General features: G+C 56.7%; 1 protein-coding gene across 11 annotated transcripts in view; it reads right to left on the bottom strand.

Annotated features, from left to right (window-relative positions):
* Positions 1–13,313: 13,313 nt before the first annotated feature.
* The window catches only part of CNTFR (ciliary neurotrophic factor receptor), a 171,249-nt gene continuing 160,250 nt past the window's right edge, over positions 13,314–24,312 (bottom strand). For all 11 annotated transcript variants that reach the window (XM_068666985.1, XM_068666995.1, XM_068666987.1 and 8 more), the window contains 3 exons: positions 16,352–16,532; positions 15,156–15,300; positions 13,314–14,541 (listed from right to left, as the gene is read on the bottom strand). In XM_068666985.1, the coding sequence (XP_068523086.1) occupies position 14,541; positions 15,156–15,300; positions 16,352–16,532 (327 nt within the window). In that variant the 3' untranslated portion in view covers positions 13,314–14,540. The remainder of the gene's footprint in view (positions 14,542–15,155; positions 15,301–16,351; positions 16,533–24,312) is intronic.

Here is a 24,312-nt window from a genome sequence, read left to right as displayed (position 1 = left end):
GGCTGCCCAGCCCAGCGCAACCAGCTTCCAATGGACTGTGCTGGGACAGGCTCTGCTTTCTGCACCTGCATGTGCCAAAGGGCACTAAAAAAGTGCAAAGACAGTAAATTCGGGCATCGGACAACTTTTTCCTTGACCAAATAACTTGGAAGCCTTTGAGAAAGACCCATCCTCCCCCAGGTAACAGCACACAGGGACACCAGGAAGCTGTCACACCCCAAGGATTCCCCTACACCAAGAGTGTTGCACAGTCCTTGGAGCACAGGGAGCACCCATGAGCTGCAGACAACCTTGGCACCTGTTATAAAGTTATATTGAATATCAGCACCTCCTGATTTTTTCCTTTATGGTTCCTGCAAACACCCACTTTTTTCGGAAAAGCTGCTCTTGGGAATGCAAAGTGCTGTGTGGATTTGAGCACCGTGGCAAACCCAGCATCACCCTGTCGCAGCGCAGCGCACAGATGGCGAATCGCTGGCTCCCCGCTGGGATGTGCTGCAGCAATCACACAGCAGCTCCTGCCCCAGCTGTTGGACCGAAGGCAAGCACCTCTGCAGCTTCAGGAAGCACCAGGGGGGTGAGAAAGGCAGGTCCGATGCTGCAGAGAAGCCTCGGGTGGGGCACAGCTGTGGGACCATATTTTGGCTGGGATCTGGAGGCTTCTGGTGGTGCCCATGTGCGGATCCCACTATTGCCCTCACCCCTAAGCCCCAGCCCTGTTTGTGCTAAAAGCTTCAAGCAGGCTTCCCTGCAGGACTGAGCAGCCAGTCATCCCAAAAATCCCAGCAAAACCGGTGTAGTGGTGCCAGTGAGCCATCCTCCTGCAGCTCAGGCATCTCACCGCCTGGCACAGCCCATGGCCTGGGTCATCCCCAAGTCCTGCCATGCACCAGCCTGGGGCAGGCAGGTCCTGCCGAGCTGGGACTCTCCTAAATCTGTCCCCAACATCTCTGCGGGTGGGGAAGCCGTGGACTCCCCTGGTGTCTCCTTCCAGGTGATTTGCAGGTTGTGATGATAGCAGGGACGATTTATTCCCAGCCATCTGACGCTTTCTCGCCCGAGCATACTCCCACACCGAGGGAGTGCTCAGCAAAACACAATTCTGGAGGAGAGTCCCCCGAGACTGCGAGAGTCCATGGGCTTCATCTCTGCAACTTATAAAAATTTTACTACAAATCTTCTGGCCCAACCGAGCCAAGAGTTTGCTCCATAAATTACAACCAAGCCAGGGATTAGGAGCACTAAAACAGACGTACTTCGCAGCTAAAAATAAGGCACGGCACAAGCTTGAAGATTTGTTCTGCCTAGAAGTTTTATTACACCCAAACTGTATGAGATAATGTGCAACAAAGAAATGCTTAGCGGATCCATCTGCTTTTGGACACTTTTGCCTGTGCAATCGCTTTGGAACGAGGCAATGAAACCGCAAAAGAGAGTGGAGTTAGACGGTGTCACGGAGTGCAGAGAAACTTTCTCCAGACAAAGGAAAAGGCAACCCCGTGCCCTCCCAGCACTGCACTTACCCTAATCCTGCAACCTTGGAGAAAATGCATCCCCTGTGCTCCCTGAACCTGGAAATGCCTCTTGTTTGCCCTAGCTTTGCAGCTGGAGAGCATCCAGCGAGCCTGGGTGGGGACCCTGCAGGGTTCCCTTGGGTGAGTGAGGCCATCTCCTGTCCCTTCCAGGAGTTTGGGCATGTGGGGCTGTTTGGAGAGGGGCAAATCTGCCAGCGCTGGTGCTGGGTGCTGTTGATGAAGGTGGATGGGCTCCCCAAGCTCACAGAAATGAAAAGACTTCAAGAAAGATTTTCCTCTGGGTTTTGGACCTGGCTGTACCTCCGGGGTGCCCAGCTCCCTGCCCGCTGGGTGGCTGAGCATACCCAAAAATCTGCACTGCAAATATTGCGGTGTTGTACACACAGGTCAGGATTTAGGATGGGCATTCTGGAGGGATGCACAAGAAGGAGGAAAACACCTTTAGACCATTGGGACCTAGAAGCATTCTGCTGCTCTCTAGACCCTTTCAGGAAACTGACGTGTCTTGGGGACACCAAGCTGTGCGGTGAGGATTGCCTTAATGAATGCTATGTCCCTGCTCTGCTCCTGGCACACCCCAGCAGGCTCACACCTTCAGCACTGCAAGCCAAGGAAGTGCCAAAGGAGCTGGGAACAGCCGGGATGGCTTAGCCAGCAGGCCCAGCTGTGTAACAGGAGCAGAGCAGGGTACGTTCCTCTGGGTACACCCATCCAGGAGCAGGACAGAGCAGCACAGCAAGGCTGGTGAGGCGGCGTGAGCATCAGCATCACGTGCGAGGTGTGGGTCGGCACGAGCCTGGCATCCCTCAGCGATGGAGCCACGCTGGCTGGCTGTATATTAGAGAGCTGTATTTCTGTCAGAGAGTCCTCGGGTGACATTGAGAGCTCTGGGAGTGAAGCGCCTGTCATTTATCAGCCTCCCTGGAGTCCTTGTGGCAGGAGCAGACTCCACGGCGCGTGCTTTGGGCCACAGAGATGTTGCCCCCGGGGCTTTGCAGAGCAGTGCTGGCTGGCAGCGAGGGTGGCCACGACAGAAAGAGCCTTTGTGGTCCACAAGGGCAGCAGTTTTGGTGTGCAAGTCCCAAGCCAGCACTGGGGCATGGGGAGGAATGTGACCTTGCAGCCGGCTGCTGGCTGGATGCTTTTCTAACCCAGCACCGCAGGGCTGCATGCTGCACCATAAGAGTCATCCCAGGCTGGTTAATCTTTGCGCTGTGGCCAGAATCACAGCACTGAGGAGTCCAAAATGTGGAGTCACCCATGTCAGGAGGTTTTTTTTCTGGAGGGAAGCAGAAAATTGGGAAAGACAGCACTGGATCGGTCAGCATCGACACGGTGAGCACAGCCAGGGGATGCACAGCCTAACAGAGACAGGGATCACAGCCACCCTGTGACCCTGCAGCTCTCACCCTGTCCCCTGCCTGCGGCAGAAACAGCTCAGCCCTCCCCTGCCTCCCAAACCACCTCAGCACCAGCTCCACAGCAGCCCCCGCTGCGGCTCAGCACCAGCCGGAGAATTTGCTGGGGACCCGCAGCCTCAGGTGTGCCCAGGTGGTCACCAGGGCCACCAGGAGAGGGCCAGCCCTGGGAACATACCCTGCTCTGAGACCAAGCTGTGGCGCACAGCGAAGCCATCTGTTTCCATCCCGCAGCTGCCGTCCTTCCCATTGCAATTTACTCTGCCTCCTATAATTTATTCATCCCAGGATGCAGCTTGTACATCTGCAGTATCATTACTGGAGACGCCATTAGCTTGAAAATTTTATAAACCTCTGTGCAGGTGATAAGTTGAAAAGTTAAAGAGGGTTATTGTGGCAGGAAAAAAAAAAAAAAAAGGGGGTATTTGCTCAGTGTTCATCTCACACCAGAGAGCTGGGCTCTGGGGGGCCGTGGAGGGAGATCAGCAGGTTGGTGTGAATGAGTAAACTGTTGCCAGCTCCCAGCCAGCTCAGCCAGCTGCAAATCCCTCCCTTCAGGATCCACGTGCTGGCCAAGGGGCCTACAGGCATTTCCACATCTTTCTCCCCTCTTGCCTCCTCAGCTGCGCCGTTTCCTCAGGGCGGTGACAAGAGGGGCTGCGAACCCAGATGTGTGCTCCTGGACTCGTTGCCCCTGTTTCTGCCAGGGTGTGTGATGGGGCAGCCCCAGCATCGCTGCACGGATGGGTCTGTCTGTCTGTCTGTCTGCTGACTTTCCGCTGCCTGGTGAGGGTTAGCGTGATCCTGGACCATCTGCCTGCTGCCTGCTGGCTCGGATGCTGCAGGGCTGGATAACCCACCTTCCACCTCCCCTCTCTGTGCACCTTGTCACTCTGTCTCCTGCAGGTCACCATCCCACAGTGTGGGTTCACCATGCACGGGTTAATTCCCTTATCCAAGCCCTGGGCTTTGCCATCAGTCAGTAGCAGTCCAAGCTCAAGCTTCAGCCACCATTTCCCACTCTCTCCACCCTACTGGCATCTTGTGTCTCCTTCCAGAGCCGCCTTTCCCCAGGATGCTCCAGGACCAGCTTAGAAGGATACAGCTGGAGGGAATTCACAAACCCCAAGCAACGGGAGGGGAATGAAGCATGGGGAGATATGCAAGACACATCATCCCAGCTGGGACTGAGCTGTTCCCAGCTTGTCCATCTCTTCCAGCACTGCCAGACTGTCTCATCTCTTTTCTTTCCCTCAGGGACACCAACCTATTAAGGTTCCTGTTCCCCATCCCTCTTTCCTCACCGTGATTTTCTGTGTATGTTTTATTGTGGGAGATGGAAGTGAGAAGTCTGAAATGCTCCTTGGCAGGAGGACAGGCTCATTCTGCTGCCTGCCACAGGTAGCCTTTGTCTGCTGGGGTGGCTTTGCCCCGGGGTAGTTCCCCTATGCTTTTTGGGGTGACAAGCTGTGAGAATCACCTCTCCCACATTCACAGACCCAATTCTGGTGGTACCAGAATGGGCCAGGCTTCCCATCCCATCTGACTTCGGTGCATTGCTGACACCAAACACCATCCCCACTCTCCTCCCCACAGATTCCTGGCTCCTCAGGAGCAGAGTTGCCTCCTAGCAAGTCCTGGTCATCTTCTGCAGACCACGGTGTCCGTGAGGACTTCATGACCCTCAGCAAGCCTTGAAGGTCCTGGGTTGACTCCATGCATCATGGTGAGCTGGGATAGAAAAGACATCCCTAGACTGTTGCTGCCCATCACCAGATTTTGGGGACCTGCACTGCAGCGAGGTGTGTCTGGGGGTGCTGGATGCCTGCCCAGACCCCGTGCACAGAGGGACACTTTGGGGATAGGTCACCACATGCCAGGATGGGATGGAGCCAGCCAGCGGAGCAGAGGTGGCTGGAGGAGCTACACTGAGACTACCACCATGATGATTCCTTCTGGAGAGCAGAGACCAAGCAAGACTGAGCCTGATGGCCAATGTTGGCAGCCAAAACGAGCTCCTCCTCACTCTGCTGCTGCATTGGCTTTCTTCTCCCCATGAGGCACCACTTCCAGCCGCTGATATGCAAGGAAAGTCTTTTCTAATTGTTCCTGACTTCAGACTGCTGCCAGGTAAACAGCATGGAAATTAGTGGAGACAAGTAAATAATTTGTAAATAATCATTTATTTATTACTTTCCCCTCCTTTCCCTGTGCAAGCAGATTGCAGGATGCCTCAGAAGTGCTCGCAATTTGGAGCGAGTTCTCTTGTGAGGCATTTCCCACTCCCTATAAATAACTTATGAACAGATCAGAGTGAATATTAAAGGCCTGAAAATCCAGAGACTTGTGCTGCTGAGCTGAGTAAGTGCCGCTCCAGCTCCTCGAATAGACGAGCTATCCAGCGAAACAGCATGAGGAGCTTTCACAGTGCTGTAATTAAGGCGTACGCACATTTGTTAGTCAATGGCTTGCCCGTGGGGTAGGGTAGGTGGCGTGCAGGAAAGGAACGGTGCACCCTGAGAAAGGATGCTGCCTTGCTGCTGAGGGTCCATGAATGTCATCCGGACATTAATAAAAATGTTTGCTTTTGGGGCTGGTTCGTGCTATACCGTGTTCCTGCAGAGCTCTTCATGGGAAGCAAACACGGCTCGGCCAGCTGGGCTGGGCTGACACCGGAGGGTCACAGAGGAGCTCTCTGGATAGCCTTGCACATCCGTAAATTACCCGAGCAGAGGTAGAAGGCACGCACGAAGGGTTTGCACCCCAAACTCGCTGACAGCACGAGGATGCACTGACTACAGAGCCCAAGGCCAGGCTCACACTTGTCTTCAGCCAGGTGCTCTGCGCTGGGCATTTATCCACCTTCAAGCTCAGCCACCTGCTTTGTGTTATTTTCTTTTAGAGATTATTGTAATTCACTCAAAGAAAAGGCTCTCCACCCCCTACTTGGCTCCTGAGGCAAGGATTCAAGTCAGCACTACATGAAACAGGGGAGATGGAGGCGGGCTGACGTCTCTGTTGCTCTTGCAAAGCCCCCTGCCAGCCCTGTCCTCAATGCTCCCCACCTCCCAGCCTGGCCAGACCCACTGCCCGAGGTGATGCTGGCAGGATCAGGGGCTGGGTCTGATCCTGCATGTCTTTCCCAGTGCAGATCTCAATTGTCTCTTGGTGTTTGAAGGATGGGCAGGGGTTCCCATGCCCAAGGACATGAGCTGAGGCAGGTGGCACAGGTTCTTTCTCATCCCCTGGGTGATGTGAAGGCTTTGGGATGGCAGCAGGGAGAGGGGCTGGATGATCTTTCCCGATCCTGCTTGTTTCCTTCATTCTTGGGGCTAGGAGATCTTGGTAGGACTCAAACCAGGGCCACACATCTGTGCATCCAGGTACCCACATGGTTATGGTGCCCAGGGGATGCCAGCAGCCACCTGCTGTCCCCCTAAAGGGCATGAGCCCCCTCTGGGCATCCTGCAACACATCTACAAGTACGGTGCAGGTCTTTTGGCCAAAGCAGGGCCACCTCCACTGGCCGTGATGGATTCCCATGGATGCGCTGTGTCCTACCCATCCCTCAGCTGTCCCAGTGCCCCCCTCCCCAATCTCGCTGCCTTTGCCGAGCCCCGCTCCTCTCTCCGGATGGAGGGGACCATTCCCACCGTAGGGATGGGCCCAAAGCCGCGCGCAGCTCCCCCTCGCCGGGTCCCCCACGCATCTGCAGTCCCTTCCCCTCTCCATCAGCCCCGTGCACCTGCACTCCAAGGCGGAGTGGGATTTATCCTGCCCCAGGCGCTCGGTGCGAGGGGTCAGCCCTCATAAACCTCGCCGGCACCGCAGCCCGAGCCAGCTGCCTCGCTCATGCCCATGGGGACAGCATCCGTGTCCCAGGCACGTCAGGATGGTGCCCGGGACCACCCTTTGGACCAGCACCCATCCTGGTGGGTCCAGGGCATGGCGTGGTGGCAGTGGATGGGCTGAGCGCTCCCCTCCCTGCTCCGAGCCCTCCGGGTAACCCCGGTCCGTGGGAGGCGGTGTGAAGTCATTCTGGTCCTCCAGCAAGCCCCTCCAGCTGCCTGGAGCCAGCGCAGATTGTGGGACGTGTCTGGTGACTGACGGGGCCTGAAATCCACATTTATGCGAGATGATATCGGGAGTTTTAATTTTTTTATGAGTGAGGGGTTGGGGGGGAGGATTCCCAGGGCAGCTCGGAGGGGGAGCGGGGCTGGGGGCGGTGGGAGGGGTGTGTGTGTGTGTGAGACACGTTTCGTCCCGTTGACCCCCAGCTGCAGGAGTTCTCCACAGATAAAAACAACATCCCGTCGCATCCCAGCAGCGGGAGCAGGCAGGGAGGAGGTGGGACAACGCCTGCCAGCAGCCTGCCTGCAGCGGGGCTTGGAGCTGGCCCCCCGGACCAAACCCTCTGCTCAGCCCCTCCTGCACACTGCCAGAGTCCAGGCGATGCCCATCGGGCTATGCCCATGGGGTTGCTCCAGGCTCAGCATCTTCCCCGGCAAATAAGTCTATGGAAAGCACTACAGAGCTGGTCTCATCCTTTCCCTAAAGGGGAGCCCACTCAGCAGAGTGCCTTAGCATGACTTTTCCATAGCCTGGTGAGATGCTGTGGCCAGTTTCAAATCCTGCCAGTCCTCCTGGAGAAGCTGCCCTACTGCTCTGCATCCCCACAGACAGCATTGTGCGTGCTGGTGGTGTCCACACGGGTACCCATCTGTACATTGCTCTGTCCTGGTTTAATCCCTGCAAACTGTTGGTCCTAGCCCAACCTAACATCTTACCGTGCCACTGAGGAGCAGGTCAGATCTACCACTGCTTTTTGTCTGCCCAGAAAATGGCTTTGTCCAACGTCGAGTAACAGAAAGACAGAAAGTAAGCCAAGGTGGAGCCTGGATGCCAGCTCCTGAGTGCCCTGTATTAAGTGGGATCCTGCTGGGAAAGGATCTAGAGCCACCGTTTGGCCAAGAAATTTTGGAAGAAGAGGGCAGCTGCCTGCCTCGCACCTGGGGCTGGTGGCTGAGCCTGTCCCCAGGGCCACGTTGCCATCAGGCAACTTTTCCAAAGCAAAGAAGATGCCCATGGGGAGCTAAGAGCCACGTGCCATCAGCATCCCATGGTCTAGGCTGTGAGGTGGCCCCCAAAATCACACGGTGCCAGCCCCAAAGGCGGGATGGGGACTTTCAGGAGGTACCCAGAGGGAAGATCCCGTGGATGGTGGGGATGGAGCAACCTCTCCCCACACCGGCCGGAGCGCCTGCGCGCAATGACTCCGGAAAAGAGGAGGGGGGCCGAGGCCTCTTTGTAACAGAATCTCGTCTGCATGGGCCCCTTTGTTGTTATTACATTTATTTATTGATCCCCCTTGGGAAAACCTTAGCGGTGCTGGACTTGCTGGGGCTTTATTAACGGGGGTGGGGGGTGAGGGAAGGGGAGGGGGCCGAGCAGAGCGCTCGGACCATCTGTTCCCACCAAAGGGATGGAGCAACAATAGCCATGTTTATAAAACTCCTCTGCAACACATTGTGTTTGCGAAAGGAGAGATTCTACATCAAAGGCTCCTTCCGCTCCCTCTGCTCGGGGCCCCTCCATCGTGGCCTCTTCTGACATCCTGCATGGATCGCCCCCTCCTGGTCCCCCCAGCCACGGGGCAAGGTGACCCCAATGGGATCGTGCACCAGCCCGCTCGTCTCTGGGGGATTTTCCAAGGGGAATCACTCAGCAGTGACAAATCTCTACCAAAAGGGCATTGGGTAAAGTCTACCAGGTGCCTGCCGGTGGTGGGAATGCCAGTGTGTTAAGTAGGGGTGGACAGGAGACTCTCTCCTGGTCTGGTTTCATTCTGTCCACTCAAACAGCAATATCCATGGAGTTGCTTTGGTTTCGCTCAAATTTCAGATGTGAAAAGAAAGGAAGAAAAACAAAAAACAAGGAAGGGAGCGGGGCTTGGCCACGTCAAAACCGGCTTATGGGATCCTTCTTCATGAAAGAACTTCATGTTTGGCTTCGCTCTAGGTTTGTATTAGATTATCTGTTACAATCAGACATAAAATAAAGACCATTAAACAGCCATGAAATATTTTGACTGAACCAATATGTTGTTTTTTTCCCCCAAAACTAATCTTTGTGGACAAGATGAGGGTTTCGGTCTGGCTCAGATCAAAGCTGAATGTCTCTCTGGAGACCTGGAGATGTCAGCCATGCCCTGGCCACCACCCGGCCCTGCAGAGGGGGGACAGCTGCCCTGGGCTGTGGGATGGAGGTCTGGGATGCATTCAGGCTGGGACACGTCCCCAGTGTCACCCTGAATAATGGCATGTCACCTCTCGGGACTGCAGCTCCTTCCCTGCCTGCTGGTGCTTTCGGGCACTGTCTCTGTGGGATGTCAGTTGTGGGTCGGTGGCTCTGCAGGGGTTTGCGGTCACTGGGTTTGAAGCAGGGAAAACCTCAGCCCTGGGGGTGTGGGAATGATTTTCCTCCAGGCTTGGGCAAAGCTGAGCTTCTGGAGGATGCTGCTGGCCTGCAGCAGTGGCAGACCCAAACCTGGTGGCACTTTGTCACCTGTGGCAACTTCTCCTCTCTGCACTGTTGGATTCTGCAAGGAAATGATTTCAAGGAGTGGTGCTCTGAGAGCAGGCTGGTGGCTGGGCAGGGAGAGGCTGCTCTCATGCCTTTGAACCATCCCTTCCATCCTGGATAGGGGAAAACTTCACAGAAACTACTTGACACTTTCTTGGGAAGCAGCACAAGTCAGTGCTGGCTATGTCCCTTTGTCCTGTCCTCCTGCAGGTGCTGAGCACCTTCCCTGGTCGCTGCTGGCAGAGCACAGAAAACACGCTGCTCTCCCCCAGCACTTAGCATCTTCCCCAAGAGCTGTGCGCAGAAGAAAAGGAGCCCAGACTTTTGGGAGGCACTTGCATTTTGTGCCTAAGCCACTGCTCCACTGCTCTGCCACACAGCTCCATTAAGTCCCCTCCTGGCTGTCTTCTTTCCATCAATCACCCCGTCTCCGTGAGCAGCCCAGACACCGGATCTGGGTTATAAATAAGACAATCAATCAGAGATGCTATTAGATAAACAGAGTGGCAGAAGCCAAATTAATGCTCGGCTTTTTCTTGAAAGGGAGGGGAAAAAAAAGAGAGTCAATTGCTTATTAGGGGACGCTGGTGTGGTCTGGTCTGCGTGCTGCAGCTGAGTTGTGTGGGCTGTGACCAGCTGCTGTGCTGTGTGCGGGGAGGTTTTGGGGTGTGAAGCTGTCCTTGGCAGCGTGCTGTGACTGTCACCTCTTCCTGCTACAGGTCGTTGCCCTATGTCATTGTGGGGGTGCCCAGGGCTCTTTTTACCCCCAAGAACCCTACCTGCAGCTCTGTCTGCTGTTCTGGAGGCAGTGGCTGAATCACTCAGAGATACATGGCTCATTTCTGCACCACCAGGGGTGACCAGGAGCCTTTCCTGACCACCAGAACCCTCCTTCCTGAGCCAGCCCTCCTGCCACCGGGGAAAAAAAGTCCAGGGAGGAAAGCTACAGCCCACCAAGGGCATCCAGTGCTACCTCTCTGTCAGAACAGGCAGTTCCTGAACCACCATCCTATGGTTTGGGGAGGGATCTTGCATTTTGCTGGACTTGGCACCACTGCAGGATAGGGACTCCGGGCTCCTCCAAGTCGACTCCTTTTGCATCCTCGCCCCTCACAGATGCTGCCCTTCACCCCCTGACCCTGGGCACCACCTTTCCACCAGCTCCTGCTGCTCTCACCTCCTCCCACCTCTCCCTGGTGCTGTGAGGAGGGAGGATGCTTGCTCCTCGGGGACCAAAGCTGTGCCCGCACAGAGGAGCAGCAGCTCTCCTGTGCCAGCTGGCTCGGCAGCTCCCACCTGGCGCTGCTACCTGGCTCAGCAGGAGGCACGCACGCTGTGGAGCTATCTTGGTGTGCCTTCTGCTTTCACATCCCCCTGCCTCGCCGCTCTCATCCGAAACTGGTGCTGCGCCAGGGCCAAAACGCACAGCACCGTGTCTGCTGCTCCTCCTGCACCCACCAAAGCGTGGTACCCCATGGAAGCCCGAATTCGGCTGCTCAGCCATTCCTAGAAGTGAGGTGACTTTCTGCTTCCTAGGGGGCCACATAGCAAGGATCCTGCTTCCCAGCCACCTCTTCCCGAGTCTGTTTTCCTGGGAAGTGCAGCACGAGGCTGCTCTCCCCTCAGCCATGGCCAAAAACACCTCCTAAGGTGGGATTTACTGCCACGTATGTGCTGGGAAGACGCAGGGACCCCGTTCCGCCTGGCTGATGTATTGGATTTCATGTTATACGATGCACAGGTCTCTCCGAGCGCTGTAATTCCCTCTTTCTTCCTGTATGGATTTATGCTGCTAAGTGGATGGATTTTCTGCTTGGCAGGGACGCTCCCCTGGGACCTCCCCGAGTTAGAAACATCTCCGCACATCTGTAGGCAATATCGCCGGGGCACCTCACGAGCGGGCTGTCACGACACCCCTTGCTTTATGGACTGCTGCTGGATCCGGAGGGGCTGACAAAAAGATCCTGCAGCCGGCAGCGGGACCCCAGGAGGCAGAGGGTGCCCAGAGCCAGGTTCAAAAGCTCCCCATCAGCTCCTCATTCAGTTACCCTGGGCAGCAGGAGCACTGCTCCCCTGGCCCCTAAAACATCTTGAGGGGGTGAGGTTTCCTCTGTTTAATGCCAGCAGCCAGCCCTAGGAAGGGCTGGGAGAGCCTGGTGGGTTTGAAGGCAATCTGTCTGTCTGGGATGCTTCCCCCAGGCAGGGGCTGGGCCTGACATTTTCTTCCCTGCTAAGAGATGTCCCTTCCCCCTGCCCCGAGAGCCATCTGCTATGGTAGATTAGCCTGGCTTTTAACGCTGTGAATCCATAATTAGTGCATAATTAATTACCAGATGTTTTTAACACTAATGAAACATTAATAAATGACGGAGGCATGTTGTCTGGTAATGGGACATTAACCAGTGAACCAAGGCAGCGCTGTCTGAGCCGGAGGCAGGGCTGCGTGGGGCTGAGCTCTCCTCTGATAAAGCCCCAGCACAGCAAAACCCACAGTGAGCACCTGGTGGGTGCTGGCAGCTGGCTTTGTGCTGCCTTCAGGCTTTGCAGATCCAGGGATGTGGTTATTTCAATTCGCTCTGTCTGCCCATCTGCTCATCCATCCATCCATCCATCCATCCATCCATCCATCCATCCATCCATCCATCCATCCATCCATCCATCCATCCATCCATCCTTCCCTCTTGGGAGGCGTGAGATCTGGGGTCAGGCACCCCAGAACACAAAGGCAAGGCCAGGTGAGGGTAGCACACATCCCTCCCCATCCCTCCCTGCAGATCTGGAGAAACAGGAAGGTAAAGGGACCTGTGGTGTGCTCTGAGCTGGGACCAGCTGTGCACAAAGGTCCTGAGCCCCTGGGCATCTCCACCACAGACTCAGTGCACAAAACCCTCGGCTTTGCACTCCCGTGTGGCTGGTGGCCCAGCTGGAGAGCTGCTGTTGGGACACTGGGCATTAAAATTTGGCCATGCTGCAGGTGGTGTGAGCTGGTCCCTGCTTTAGTCTTGACTGTGTCTTTTGGTTCCCTCCCTTCCTTTTCAGCCCCCAAAAACACCCCTCCCCCAGAAAATGCCGCTCCATATACTCACAGATATGTGTGCCCACCAGGCATCAAAGCAGAAGGAAACTGAGGCACAGCCCTTGTCCTCAGGGTTGCAGTTTTTGGGGAAAAGGGGGTGCAGACCCATTGCACCCGACTCCACTCCTGAGCCCAAGCCACCAGCGCAGGCTGTCCCCATACCCTGTCCTCGTCAGCCCTGCCCTTGTTGGATTTTTAATTCAGAGCATCTGGGCCACTGCCGTTTTTCTGATGTCAAATTATTAATCAGACAAGGAAAGTGCATTAATTGGGACTGTGTCGTCTCCTGCCCCTGGAGATGCCTCCAGCCCTCCATCCTCCTGCCTCCCCAAAAGGTGACAGGGTACGGCCAGAGCTCAGGGACATGGGGGATCCCCCATAACCCAGAAATGGGGACCGGTGGCACACAGCCACCTCCCTGGCACAGCGTGGGTGCCACACGAGGTGGTGACAACCATCCTCTTTTCATCACCAGGAGTTTCCAGAGGTGGGTACCCCCCCGAGCATCCTTACACCTTCTCAGGATGTTCTGGAAGGTGTTTTGGGAACCCAGGTTTTGGGTTCCTCCTGGGGAGGTGGTGCTGTCTCTGTCCCTCTCCCTACTGTCCCCACATCCTCCCCATCACAGCCAGGACCGTGCCTGGGTGTGGGGAGCCAAACCCACCCGGCCAGAGGGGAAATAACGCCCAGGGCTGCCAGTGGTCATGAAATGATCATTTAATGAAGACCGTCTCTCCTGGTGCATGTGTGTGTGCGTGTGTCTCTGTGGGCTTTTTTTTTTTTTCCTTCTTCTCTTTTTTGTTTCTTTTTCTTTTTTTTTTTTTTTATATATATACATCTATAAAAAATTCAAATACAGCATGTCAACAGTTGGAATACTAGGACGTACGGTATTAAATACTGCGCTTGGGTGCGGGCAGGGACAAGAGGAGCTGTCTTTACAAAACAGGGCCTGGGGTGGGGCGGGGAGGAGAGCAGAGCAGGACCGGGGACAGCCGGGGACAGCGGGGGACAGGTCTGCAGGGCACCAGCTCTAGTGGGGACAGCAGAGCTATTCTTATTTTCTCGAAGAATTAAGACAAAGACATCAATGGAGGCGATTCCCTGTATCCAACGTGGTTAAAAGAGCGTGGGGGTGTGGGGACGGGGGGGTGATGAAGGCTCCTCTGGGTGCTGCTAGGGGCTGTCTGGAGGGGCAGGCGCTGGGTTGCTCTTCCAGAGGGAGCTTGGGCTTTTATCATTTTTATCCCCATTTCAAACCCAATTTTTTTTTTTCCCATTAAGAACGAGCCAGCTCCCTACTCCTCACCGCACGTGTGAAAGCCACCAGTTCATCCTTCCACTATCCCCTGGGAGGGGACCGAGTCCCCACCCTGCACTCCTCTGGCTTTCCCGTGCGGTCAAGAGCTCGCGGTGACGAGTCCGGTCCTTGGGGCTCCCCCCATGGCCGTGGGCTGGGAGCGTCCCCCAGAAATGTCCCGTCCCCTCTTCCGAGCACGCTGTCACGTTGTCACCCGCGTCCCGGCGGCGCGGTGGCGTGGCGGTGGCACGTCTTTGGCGTGGCGGGTTAGCTGTATGAGCGATGGCGGGGCTGGCCCGCGGGGTCCCGGGGCTGCGGCACGGTGCCCGGGCTCGCTGCACCTTGCTGGGAGCAGGGACAGGGCGGGTGGCAGGGGGACGAGTGCGTGTCCTCGCTCTGGGCTCAGCGAGGTTTTTGGGGCAGGTCCCCGGGGGCGGCGGCAGCGGCAGCGGCGGTGGCGGCGGCTCTGTCCTCCTCCGCAGCGATGGCGAGAAGCGTGATACGTCCTCAACGTGTGCAAAATCGAAGAGATAAGAGACTCAAACCGGGAGGGAGGCGGAGGGGAGGGCGGTGGTGGCGGTGGCGGTGGCGGTGGGAGGTTGTCTCCGCTGGGCTGTGACGGACGGGGATCTGTGATGGGGAGGAGAGGGGTCACCGGTCTTGCTCCAAGCTCAGCTGTGTCCGGCCACCGACACTGGTGGCTCTGGGGACATGCCGAGAGGACTCTGACCTTTTCCCAAGAGGAAATTCACCTGTGCATCCAAAACCCCCATGTCCTCCTCCCAGGGCCAGACCTCGCCTTTGCACCACCGCCTCTCCCACTGCCACCTCCAATGTCATGCCAGAGGGGAGCAAAAAACCCTGCACCCATGAGTGCTCCTCCGTGGGCAAGTGACAGGCTGTGGCACTTCATGGGTGGCACACACACACCCCCAGGGCAGTGGTGGCACATCCTTTATGCCCCATTGCTGCTGAGCACGAGGGATCTAAGCCCGACCCCTTTGCAGGCTTTGGGAAAAGACATTTTGAGATATTCCCATGAGAACGCCTGATTTGGAAAAGCAGCCAAATTCAGTGCGTTGACCAATAACTGCAAACACACCCCAAATGCCTCATACCCAATGCTCTTCACCCACAGCCTGCTTAGTGCCCCCTTCCCAACCACGTCACAGCCCTTCAACCCCCAGTGACCCCTCCCAGCACCCCACTCCATCTCTCACCCCTCCGATTTGGGCTGTACTCACTAAATAAAGAGGACACCATAAGCAGCCAAGACCAGTCCAGCTGTCCAACACACTGCCACGGCCCCGCTGCCCACCACGGCCCCCTTGTCGCAGATTTTAGTGGTGGGGGGTGGCACGAAAGAGGAGGTGCTGGTGCTCGTCGTCTCTGTGGGGAGGGAGAGCAGATGGTGAGGGGAGGCAGGGCACCCCGGGATGCATCCCATGGGGATGTCCCCAAATTGCCCCTTGTTGAGCTGGGTGGCTGGGAAGATGAGTCAGGGGATGGCACGGGCCATGGGACTTTCACTGCTCTCACACAGGACCCAGAGGGTCCCAGAGTGCCCCCAATGTGCAATGCCCATGCTGGCCCTTCCCTAGTCCTGCACAGGACCCTGCTAGCATTATCCCGAGCCCCGCTGGGATGCCAGCCAGCAGTGTGGCACACCCCTGGGTCCCCAAACTTGTGTGTTCCCTTCCAAGCTGCCTCGTGCCCCGCAGCCACCTGCTGTTAATCTCATCCAAACCTTGCTGGGACCCAGCCCTATGCTTGGACCAGGGACCCCCACGCCGTGCTCTTGGTGCCATCAGGGGTGGTATTTGCGTTTTGCACACACACCCCCTCCCTGTGTGCACATCTGGCCAGTTGTGCACGCACTCCTGGCTGGGAAAACACCCTGTGTGTGCTCACACAGACACACACACACGCATGTGTCCCCGGCACAGAGCGGCTCCCGGCGCTTCCCTGCCTGCCCCCAGTGCTTCCCAGCCAGCCCGCAGCTGGTGCCAGTGGGGGGAACCGGCGCAGGGCCTGCTCCCATCCTTCTGGGAAGCCGAGGGCTGATAACATGCATTTGGACACGGTCCCAGCCCTTTCCTAGAAACAGAGGCTTGTTAACTTCGTGGCTTTTATTTCTAATTGGCATCGCTCCGAGCCATTGTGCGGGGTCGGAGGTGTGGAGGGGAGAGGTAGGACTGGAGAAGGAGGGGGGTGGGGGGGCAGAGCTCCAGAGAATAATAATAAATCCCAAGCTTCGCCGTGGCGCTTGGAGCATCCCGGTGAGGAGGATGCCAGAGGCAGGCAAGCTGAGTCAGCACTTTGTGGGACACTGCCTGACCTGCTGCTGGGGCTGCAGAGGGGCTGAAGGCATGGGCTCCACAGGGTTGGGGGGTCTCCATGGCCAGGACCCCTGGGATTTTGTGCCATATGGGGGTCTTACCTGTGATCTGGGCCTCCGTGGTGAGGTGCTTGGGCTCCTCCGTCCAGGGGGTGGCATGGACGGCCACGCTCCAGTCGCTCCACGTGCCGATGTCGTTGTCTTTGGCGGCCACCTGGATGATGTACTCCTTGCCTGCGTAGGCATCCGTGATGGTGTGAGACGTCCCGTCCGACAGCTCGACCTGCGGGCAGCGGTAAGGTGATCAATGGGTTTAGTCCTATGGGGTTATAAAGAGACCTCATGGCACTTTGGTGCCATTGTAAGGAGAGGATATCAGGCTCCTCCAGCAAAAACGCAGAAGAAGGGTGTTAAGGGCTGGGCTTGAAGCTGGCTGTGCACAAAAGGCAAGAGGCAGGGAGTCAGCCCTTGCACCCTTACCCCCTGACATCCTCTGAGCCATCCTGAAGGCTTTTCTGGGGAGATTTTGGCCAGAGGCACAAGCACTGAGCCCAGCACAGGGGTGCAGGGGGAGATGCTCCAGCTGCAGCTAAGCCAAAGGTGCAGCGAGGCTCCATGCTGCTCCTGGATTTGCAGAGACAGAGTGGAGCTGCTTCCTCTAGAGGTCACCAGAAACTAGTAAATGCGCAGGCAGGCTCCGCTCGGACATGTTGGGACGCTGGGAACCGCACGCCCATGGCAGTGGGACCCAGGCAGGAGGGACAGGGGAGGAAAGCTCAGCACCCACACGACCTGCTGGGGATGGAGCCGGGCTGCTCGGGGCTTTTGGGGTCACCAAAGGGACCGCTGTAGGGTCACATTGCAGAGGCATGAACCCTTCTTTGAGATTAAAGCTTAATACCCTGCTGGCTTCGTTTCCCATTTGCCCTGCCTCTGTGTGGGGCATGGGGGGCACCCAACCCCTGAGTGGCCGTGGGCGCCCCTCTGCACAGCCCCTTCCTCCCCCCGCACCCGGCTGATGCAAACCTCCTCCTCTGCCGACACGTGTTGGCAAAAAAAAAGTCTGGGGATGAGGATGAGGGCTCTGATGCAGCCCATCTGCTGGGGGGGGGGAGGGCAGGGTGCTTGGCCTCACAACCTGCTGATGGCTTCTAGCCCAAGCGCAGTGTTGAGGTCCCAGTGTTTTTGGCCAGCTCTGGGGACGGGGACATGGAGCAGGGCAGGTGCCGCAGCAATTTTTGTGCCCGGTGAGCCCCAGCACCCAGCCAGGGCTTGCAACTGGAGTGCAGGAGCAGGAGCTGTTCCCACCTCACCTGCACAGCATGCCCAACACCCCAGCACAGATTTAACCCTTCTGATTTACAAACCTCACCCGCCAGCTTTCACAGCCACTTCGGGGATCCCCACCAGCGAGGGGGGGACCCCTTTGTCTGCGTCTCTCTGTAGGCAAAAGCCTTTCTGCCCCCGTTCCCTCCTCGAGCACCGCATCCATCCCTCCGCACGCCCAGCTCTGCGCTCCCAGCTGCTCGCACGGCCCGGCCGGCTCGGAGCCCCACATCTGCAGCACATCTGCCGGCACGGAGCAAAGGGCCTCCCGCCGCCCGCGAGGCGCGAAGCTGCTACCAAACCCACGGGGGAGCAGGGTGAAAGGCGTGCATCTGTCCCACCGATGCGTTTTTGGGACTGTATATGGGGGACGCTGAGCCCTGCCCCTCCTTGAACCCGAGGCTCGGTGCTGGTGCAGTGCAAAGAGGGGGTGCTGGCAGCTATTTGGGGTGCCAGGCAGGGAGCTTGCAGGTTTTAGGGTCCTCCTGCAGGCTTTGGTGTTTGGCATCATTCAGCCATGCTCTGGGGGCTGAGCCACCGCGGGTGCCTTTAACGCTCCTCCGATCATGATCCCAAGGCACGCAGCCCTAAAACCGCTCCAGCACAGCTGTTGCTACTCCTAGGCTGGGATCAGAGGTCAGAGCGTGCCATGGTGCCTGTCCCCTGTCCCCTGTCCCCCCGTCACCCCGCTGCTTGATGTCGGGAAGAGCGGTTGGAGCCGTGCCATGGCAGCGCCGGGTGTCACCACTCATTTGGGATGCCGGCGAGACGAAAGGGGCCACGGCTGCGGGCTGCTGAGGGCCACCCCAGGGTGACAATGACCCCAGGGATGGGCAGGAGGCAGCCCCCAAGGACCTGAGGGGCAGGGTGTGACTGCAGCCACCTGCATGGAGAGATGCCTGTAGCGAGGGTGCTTCACATGGGGCAGGGGCAGGCAAGTCCCCAGACCCCGGTGTGGCTCCGTGCTGGGTTTTCCCATTTCCAGCATGCTGGAGAGGCAAAAAGCCAGCTCTGGGATCACACGTGCTGCTTCTCATCTCAGAAACAGGGTCAGGCTTCTAGCAGTCCCGTTTAGTGGCTCATGGTCCCCAGTCATCCTGAGCAGAACATCCCACCGGGCTGGGAAGCAGGGGGCTTGGGAGGACGTGATGGGGTTATCCAGCTGCCTTGTGGGTTTTCTAGGGCTTTTGGCACCCTCTGAGCTCTCCTGCCTGCTCTCTGACCAGGGTCACAGCAACCCTGCTGAGGTCCTGATGGTTGCTGCTCTGTAGCATTTTCTCCATCCCAAAAAGCCTCACAGCTCCTTTCCACTCTGGAGCAATTCCTGCCGCCCCCAGGGCGCAGCCAGTCTGCAGCCGAGTGTTTGCAGATGAGCACTGGTGGCACGATGGGGTCAAGGCTGTGCCTTGCCCGGGAGGATGCTCCCTGGGACCCAGGCTGGAGCATCTTGCTCGTGGGACCTGGGAGGATGCTGCCCTAAGCTTTTTAGACAACAGATAAAAAAGGAAGGCAGAGATTATGGTATCCATTTCTCCTGTATACAGGATGTCCTGAGCTTTAGCTCGTGATCTGCAAGTGGCATTTCTGAGCTGAGCAACTGGGGGATGCATCCAAGAGGGGACAGCTTTGCTGTGGTGGCTGAGAAGTCCCTGGGTGGTTGAGCACAGAAATGCTGCAGCAGCAGATGGGAAAGCACGCGGGGAGCGGGTCCAACTGGACACAGACAGGGAGAGGTGGGGGGAACGGGCTGGGGAGGTCGTGGAGGGATGGATGGACACACAGCATCAAAGGGAGAGGGAGAAATTCCTTAATCCGCGTCCCTGCCACACAGAGACAAAAGTTGGAGGAAGGCTGTGCATGGTAATTTTTTTTTGGATGGGGGGTCTGCATTTTGCAGCCTGCCTTTGTGCACCTGCCAAAAGTCACTCCGGCTGGCTGTGAAGCGCTGCCCAGATTAATGAGGGATCAGTAGCCAGTGCAATGCAGAGCTATTAGCATTGGAAAAAAGAGAGAGAGAGAGAGGGAGAGGGAGAGAAAGAAATTGAAAAAAAAAAAAAAAAAAAGCCCTTGAACACAGTAATTAAGCCGACAGCTTGCCTAGGACAGCATGGGCTGGCATCCCATCCCTTGCCATGGCCACAGACCCCCTGAGCCCATTCTGGGGTGTGTTGGGAAGCAGTGGAGGGGGTTATGGGGGGGGATCAGATGCATCTCTGAGCATCCCACATGAAAATGTGTTTGCAGCTCTGCTCTCCTGTGTCACCCCCCAGGTGACAAGGACGCTGGCACCCCTCGGTCCCACAGTGTAATCCAGCACTGACCTGTAAGGCTGGGACTGAGCAAACCCCAAAACAGACTTTGAGCTCCTGCTGGATGATCCCCTGGGTGCCCTCCCGGCAGCACCACCTGCCCCAAAGCTAAGGGGATGTGCAAACTGTCCCCAGAAAGGATAGCCAGCCTAACTATTTCCCTTCATCCATGGAAGAAGAAATCCACTGCTCCACATCAAAGGATTCCTCTGCTCGCCCAGCCTCCACCATGACCCACAAGCATGGGAATGAAGAAGGAAAAACAACGAGTGACCATCCAGAGCACAGCCTGGGTCTGCCAAGCATCATGCCTCCTCGGGGGTCTCCCCAGGTTATCCGGGATAATGGGGGAGCCAGGACCAGGAGGAGGATGGTGCTGCCATCAAGCTGCGATGAGCTTTGTGGGATTTGCTCACGTTATCTGGGCAGCTGCTGGTTTAGGTGCCTTCATTCTGCAGAGCCCCAGGGGGACCTGCTCCTGGTGGGCTTTGCCCTGCCCCAAACCTGGGTTAACCTCCCCGAGCTGGGTCACAGCAAACAGACACTGGTGCCTGTGAAATGATGCAGCCAGTGGCAAGGAGAGGTTTTGCTTTTCCCCTTCCACAGCCACGTCTGGAGATCAAATAGGTCTGACATTAATTACTCATAAAAGAGCCCCCAAATGCCTCCTTTTTCCGCAGCACTGCGGGAATCGGTTTGGCTCACTCCAGACAAAACTTTCTCCCTGGTCTCTGGAATAACTGAAAGGTTGGGAAAAGCGAAGGACCCTCCTTCCCCTATGCTTCCACTCCGCCAGCCGGGTAGCTGAGGAGCCCAGCGGGGTCTGAGCCATTGTCCCTGCTGTCACCCCACTGTAAAGGCTGCTGTAACACTGCTGCGCGCCGCCCAGCCCCAGCCATCAGCCTGGGAGGACGAGATATTGCAGGGCTCCTCCGCAGCCTGGCTTGTCTCACACCAGATGAGGCTGAATGGCTCCCTTCTGGCTTAAAATAAAGAGCATCTTTGAAAGCGCAGCTGTAATCTCGTTAATAATGGGACTCTTTCTCCGGATGCGCCTTCCCCTCCTGCCAAGTGACAACTGTCTGAGCTCGCCGCCGCAGGAGGATGGGGTCTGGGATGCTTGGGGCACTCGGCACCGCTCTCCAGGCAGTGCAAGATGCATTTACCACGCAAAACCCTCCTCCTGCTGCTGGGGCTGATGCAGTGGCCTGGGGGAATACAGCAGACGTGCCTCCAACCCTCATCCTCCCCTGGAGCCCCCTCTAGCCCTGCTTATCCCATACCAAGCTGCAAGCAACAATTACAGCCTCAATGTTTCACTCCCTCATATTAATTCCCCTCCTCCTTTTTTTTTTTTTTTTTTTTTTTTTTTTTAATCAGTGACTTTGCAGCCAGGAGGGGAAGGGAGAGAAGTGCTGCAGTAAAAGCTACCAGGCATGAAGCTGTAACGGTGCTGGGTCAGGGTGACCTCCCTGCCAAGGTTGCCTGGAGAGGAATGGAAGCACAGGCAAAGCAGCATGGCAGATGCAAACAGGCACAAAGAAGTGTGCCCGGTGCCAAGTGACATTGCTGCCACCCCGGTGGGGACGTGGCTGCAGGTCACTCTGATTGCCTTCCCTCCCCTTGCCCATCACGGGATGCGTTAGGACATACGAGTGGGTTATGTCAGTCTGTGAGATTCACACATTTGACCAAAAATGTTGCTTTGCCTGGGGAGATGTCCCTAAACCTGCCCTGGCTGTCACCCTGCAGCAGTCCCTGCACAGATCCCTGCTCGTGGCCCCAGCTCCTGATGTCCCAGCACGGCGTGAGGGCCTCTGCTTGCTCTTCTAAAGAAGGATGTTTCCAGCGTTTGCAACTGCTCACGGACGTGGCTCTAATGCTTCCAAAACAGAAGAGGAAGGAGAGAACCCAACCACATTATTAGCTTTAAATATCTCATGACCTTTTACTGCAAATCTCAAGATCTGAGGCGCAGCCCGCCTCACGGTTCGTTAACATTTCATGTTGTCAGCACGACCAATGGGTTCAATTAGACTTCTCGACGGCATCTGCAAATTGCTGGCAACTCACCGGAGGAAATCCTCCCTTGGCCTGGCCGCCGGCTCAAGAAGTACCTCTGAGCACCGCCAGGTCCCCGGGCCGTGCACTGAGCCCACCAGTGCTCAGCGCACGCTGTCTCTGTAAGAAATGGGAATGAGGAGGTCCTGACCCAGCTCCCAGCAGGAGTAGATCTGGTGCACGAGCCATCCCGGGCTCCCTAAAGTCCCCTGGGACATCCCTGGCCACGCAGCCACCTGCGGGGACGCGCGCACGGCCGGGGAGCTGCCTGCCCTCCTGCAGGGAGCTCGGCTGTGCGCGCGGAGATGGCTGCTGTTGTGAGTTAACCGAAGGAGCCTGTAAAACCAGAAACAGGCTATTAGCAATCCATTAGGAAAGGGTATCCAGTTCCAGCCTAGGTAATCCATTAGAGGAACATCTGAGAGCATTAGGAGAGCTCGCTTGGGGCCAGGATGGGGCTATAAAACAGAAGAGGAAACCATGCTAATCTGGCTTGAATTACAAACTTAAAAGCAGGAGAAAAATAAAGGATACCCTAAACATTTAATGTTTTATATTTAGGAGACAGAACGTGAGATTCTGCCAAAAAGAGAGAATAAAGAAACCTGTTTAGGCTACAAATATCCCATCTCTCTTCTGGCAGGAAGGAAACTGCCAGCCCCAATTCCAGAAAGGGAAGTTGCTCAGATTTCTGGGTGAGCTCGGTGCCAGTGGGGCAGAGGGGAGTCAGCATCCACCTGATCTGACACCAGGTCTTGTGCCACATTTGTGCTCTGAACAGACAGGAAAAGCTGGTGGCCAGGTTCAGTGGAGTTTCTGCGAGGTGGTATGATGGTTCTGGTGCGAGGAGCATCCTGCACACGTGGACGCTCATCATCTCTCCGCGCTAATAAATCCCAGAGCGCACGCTAATAACTCCCAGAGCAAACTCCAACACGAGAGCTGCTAAGTGATCTGAGCGGAAATGCGCTGCTGAGCCAGGGAAAGGGATGCTGAGGCTCAAATGCACCTTTGCAAGCTCTCTGCCATACCAGGGAGGGGACAAGGGTCCCCGCCATGTCCCTTGCTCTGCACATCCTGGGTTGGACGCCCAAGCATCACCAGGCTGTCCCCGGGGGGGCTGTGGGTGCGTGCTGATGGCTAGCTGGCCCAGCAGTGCTCTCGATAAGATCCACTGCTCCCGCCACGGACGGCTTCATCTTCTGGTGCCAAGGCCTGGCATTATTAAAATCCTGAAAGGAAGAGCCTGGGAGAAAGCAGACGCTGATTGAATCAGGCCCTACGGTATTCGACAGCTCGACATCCATCTGATCCTATTAGTGCTCATTCAGTCCTGTCTGCCGAGGTGCTGTGCATAAATCAGCCCCTGTGCAGATAATGGGAGATGGAGGGGAGGAAGGAGAGTTGCTGCTTCTGCCAAGAAATGCCACGTGCGAGCATGGATGGCTGTGGCTCTCTGGCCAGTCCCTGGTGCTCCCTCGTAGCTGTGCTCCCACAGGGATGCAGGACATCCCCACGTGGCACCCAGCCCGCCAGGAGAATAAAAACTGTGCTGTGCAAATGTGAATCCTGCTGCATCCTATCTCAAGGCACCCGTCTCACAGAGGAGAGACCACCACCTCAGGACACGTGGGGTGGCCGAGCCGGGCTTGGTCCCAAAAAGCCATGCTCTTCCCCCTCCTGGGCTGGATTTTGGGGTACGGAGGTACCCTCAAGGTGCCAGTGAGCAATAGATTTAGAAAAGCAGAGCTCGGCATGGCTTGGCCGTGCTCACAGCATGCCAGCACCACAGGGGTCACTTTTGGGGGCAAATCCCTGCATTTGCAGAGTGCCCATGTGGGCTAAGCAGGGCTGTGTCTCCTTGCATCAAGGGGGCCCAGGGCTCCGGCTGCTGCAGCGCTGCCATCCCCGGTGTTCAGGAGCTGATTGAATTAGGCTTCGCAAATAATTCATCTGATGAATAGTGGCAGTTTTCCTCAAATCATCCACAAATCAGATTTTTCATTACGCAGCCGGCAGGGTAGGGAGTCAGAAAGCAAGGCTGGTACCTCGCTCGTTGGATGTTTGCACTCGCTCACCGAGGAAATTATTCCCCAAACACACTTCTCCACCAGCCAGTGACTGGGAAAACGTGACTCACAAGGGCCCACGGATCACAAGTGGCACCAGAACCACCATGCCCTCATGGGATGCTGAGAGAAGAGCCCTTCCAGCTCTCCATGCACCCTCCCAGAGGACTGCTCTCCCTCCACAGCTCAGGGCATCTTTAATAAGGAGAAGCCAAGTTTTGACTGCCCTGAAGTTGCCTTTTGCAGCCAGGGTGCCTTGCCACCAGTGTGCCCAGTACCTCCCATGAATGCTGTGTGC

This window comes from Anas acuta, chromosome Z, assembly GCF_963932015.1.
Source record: "Anas acuta chromosome Z, bAnaAcu1.1, whole genome shotgun sequence".
NCBI lineage: Eukaryota > Metazoa > Chordata > Aves > Anseriformes > Anatidae > Anas > Anas acuta.
Note: the sequence above shows the minus strand (reverse complement) of the source record. Positions and strands in the feature narration are given on the sequence as shown.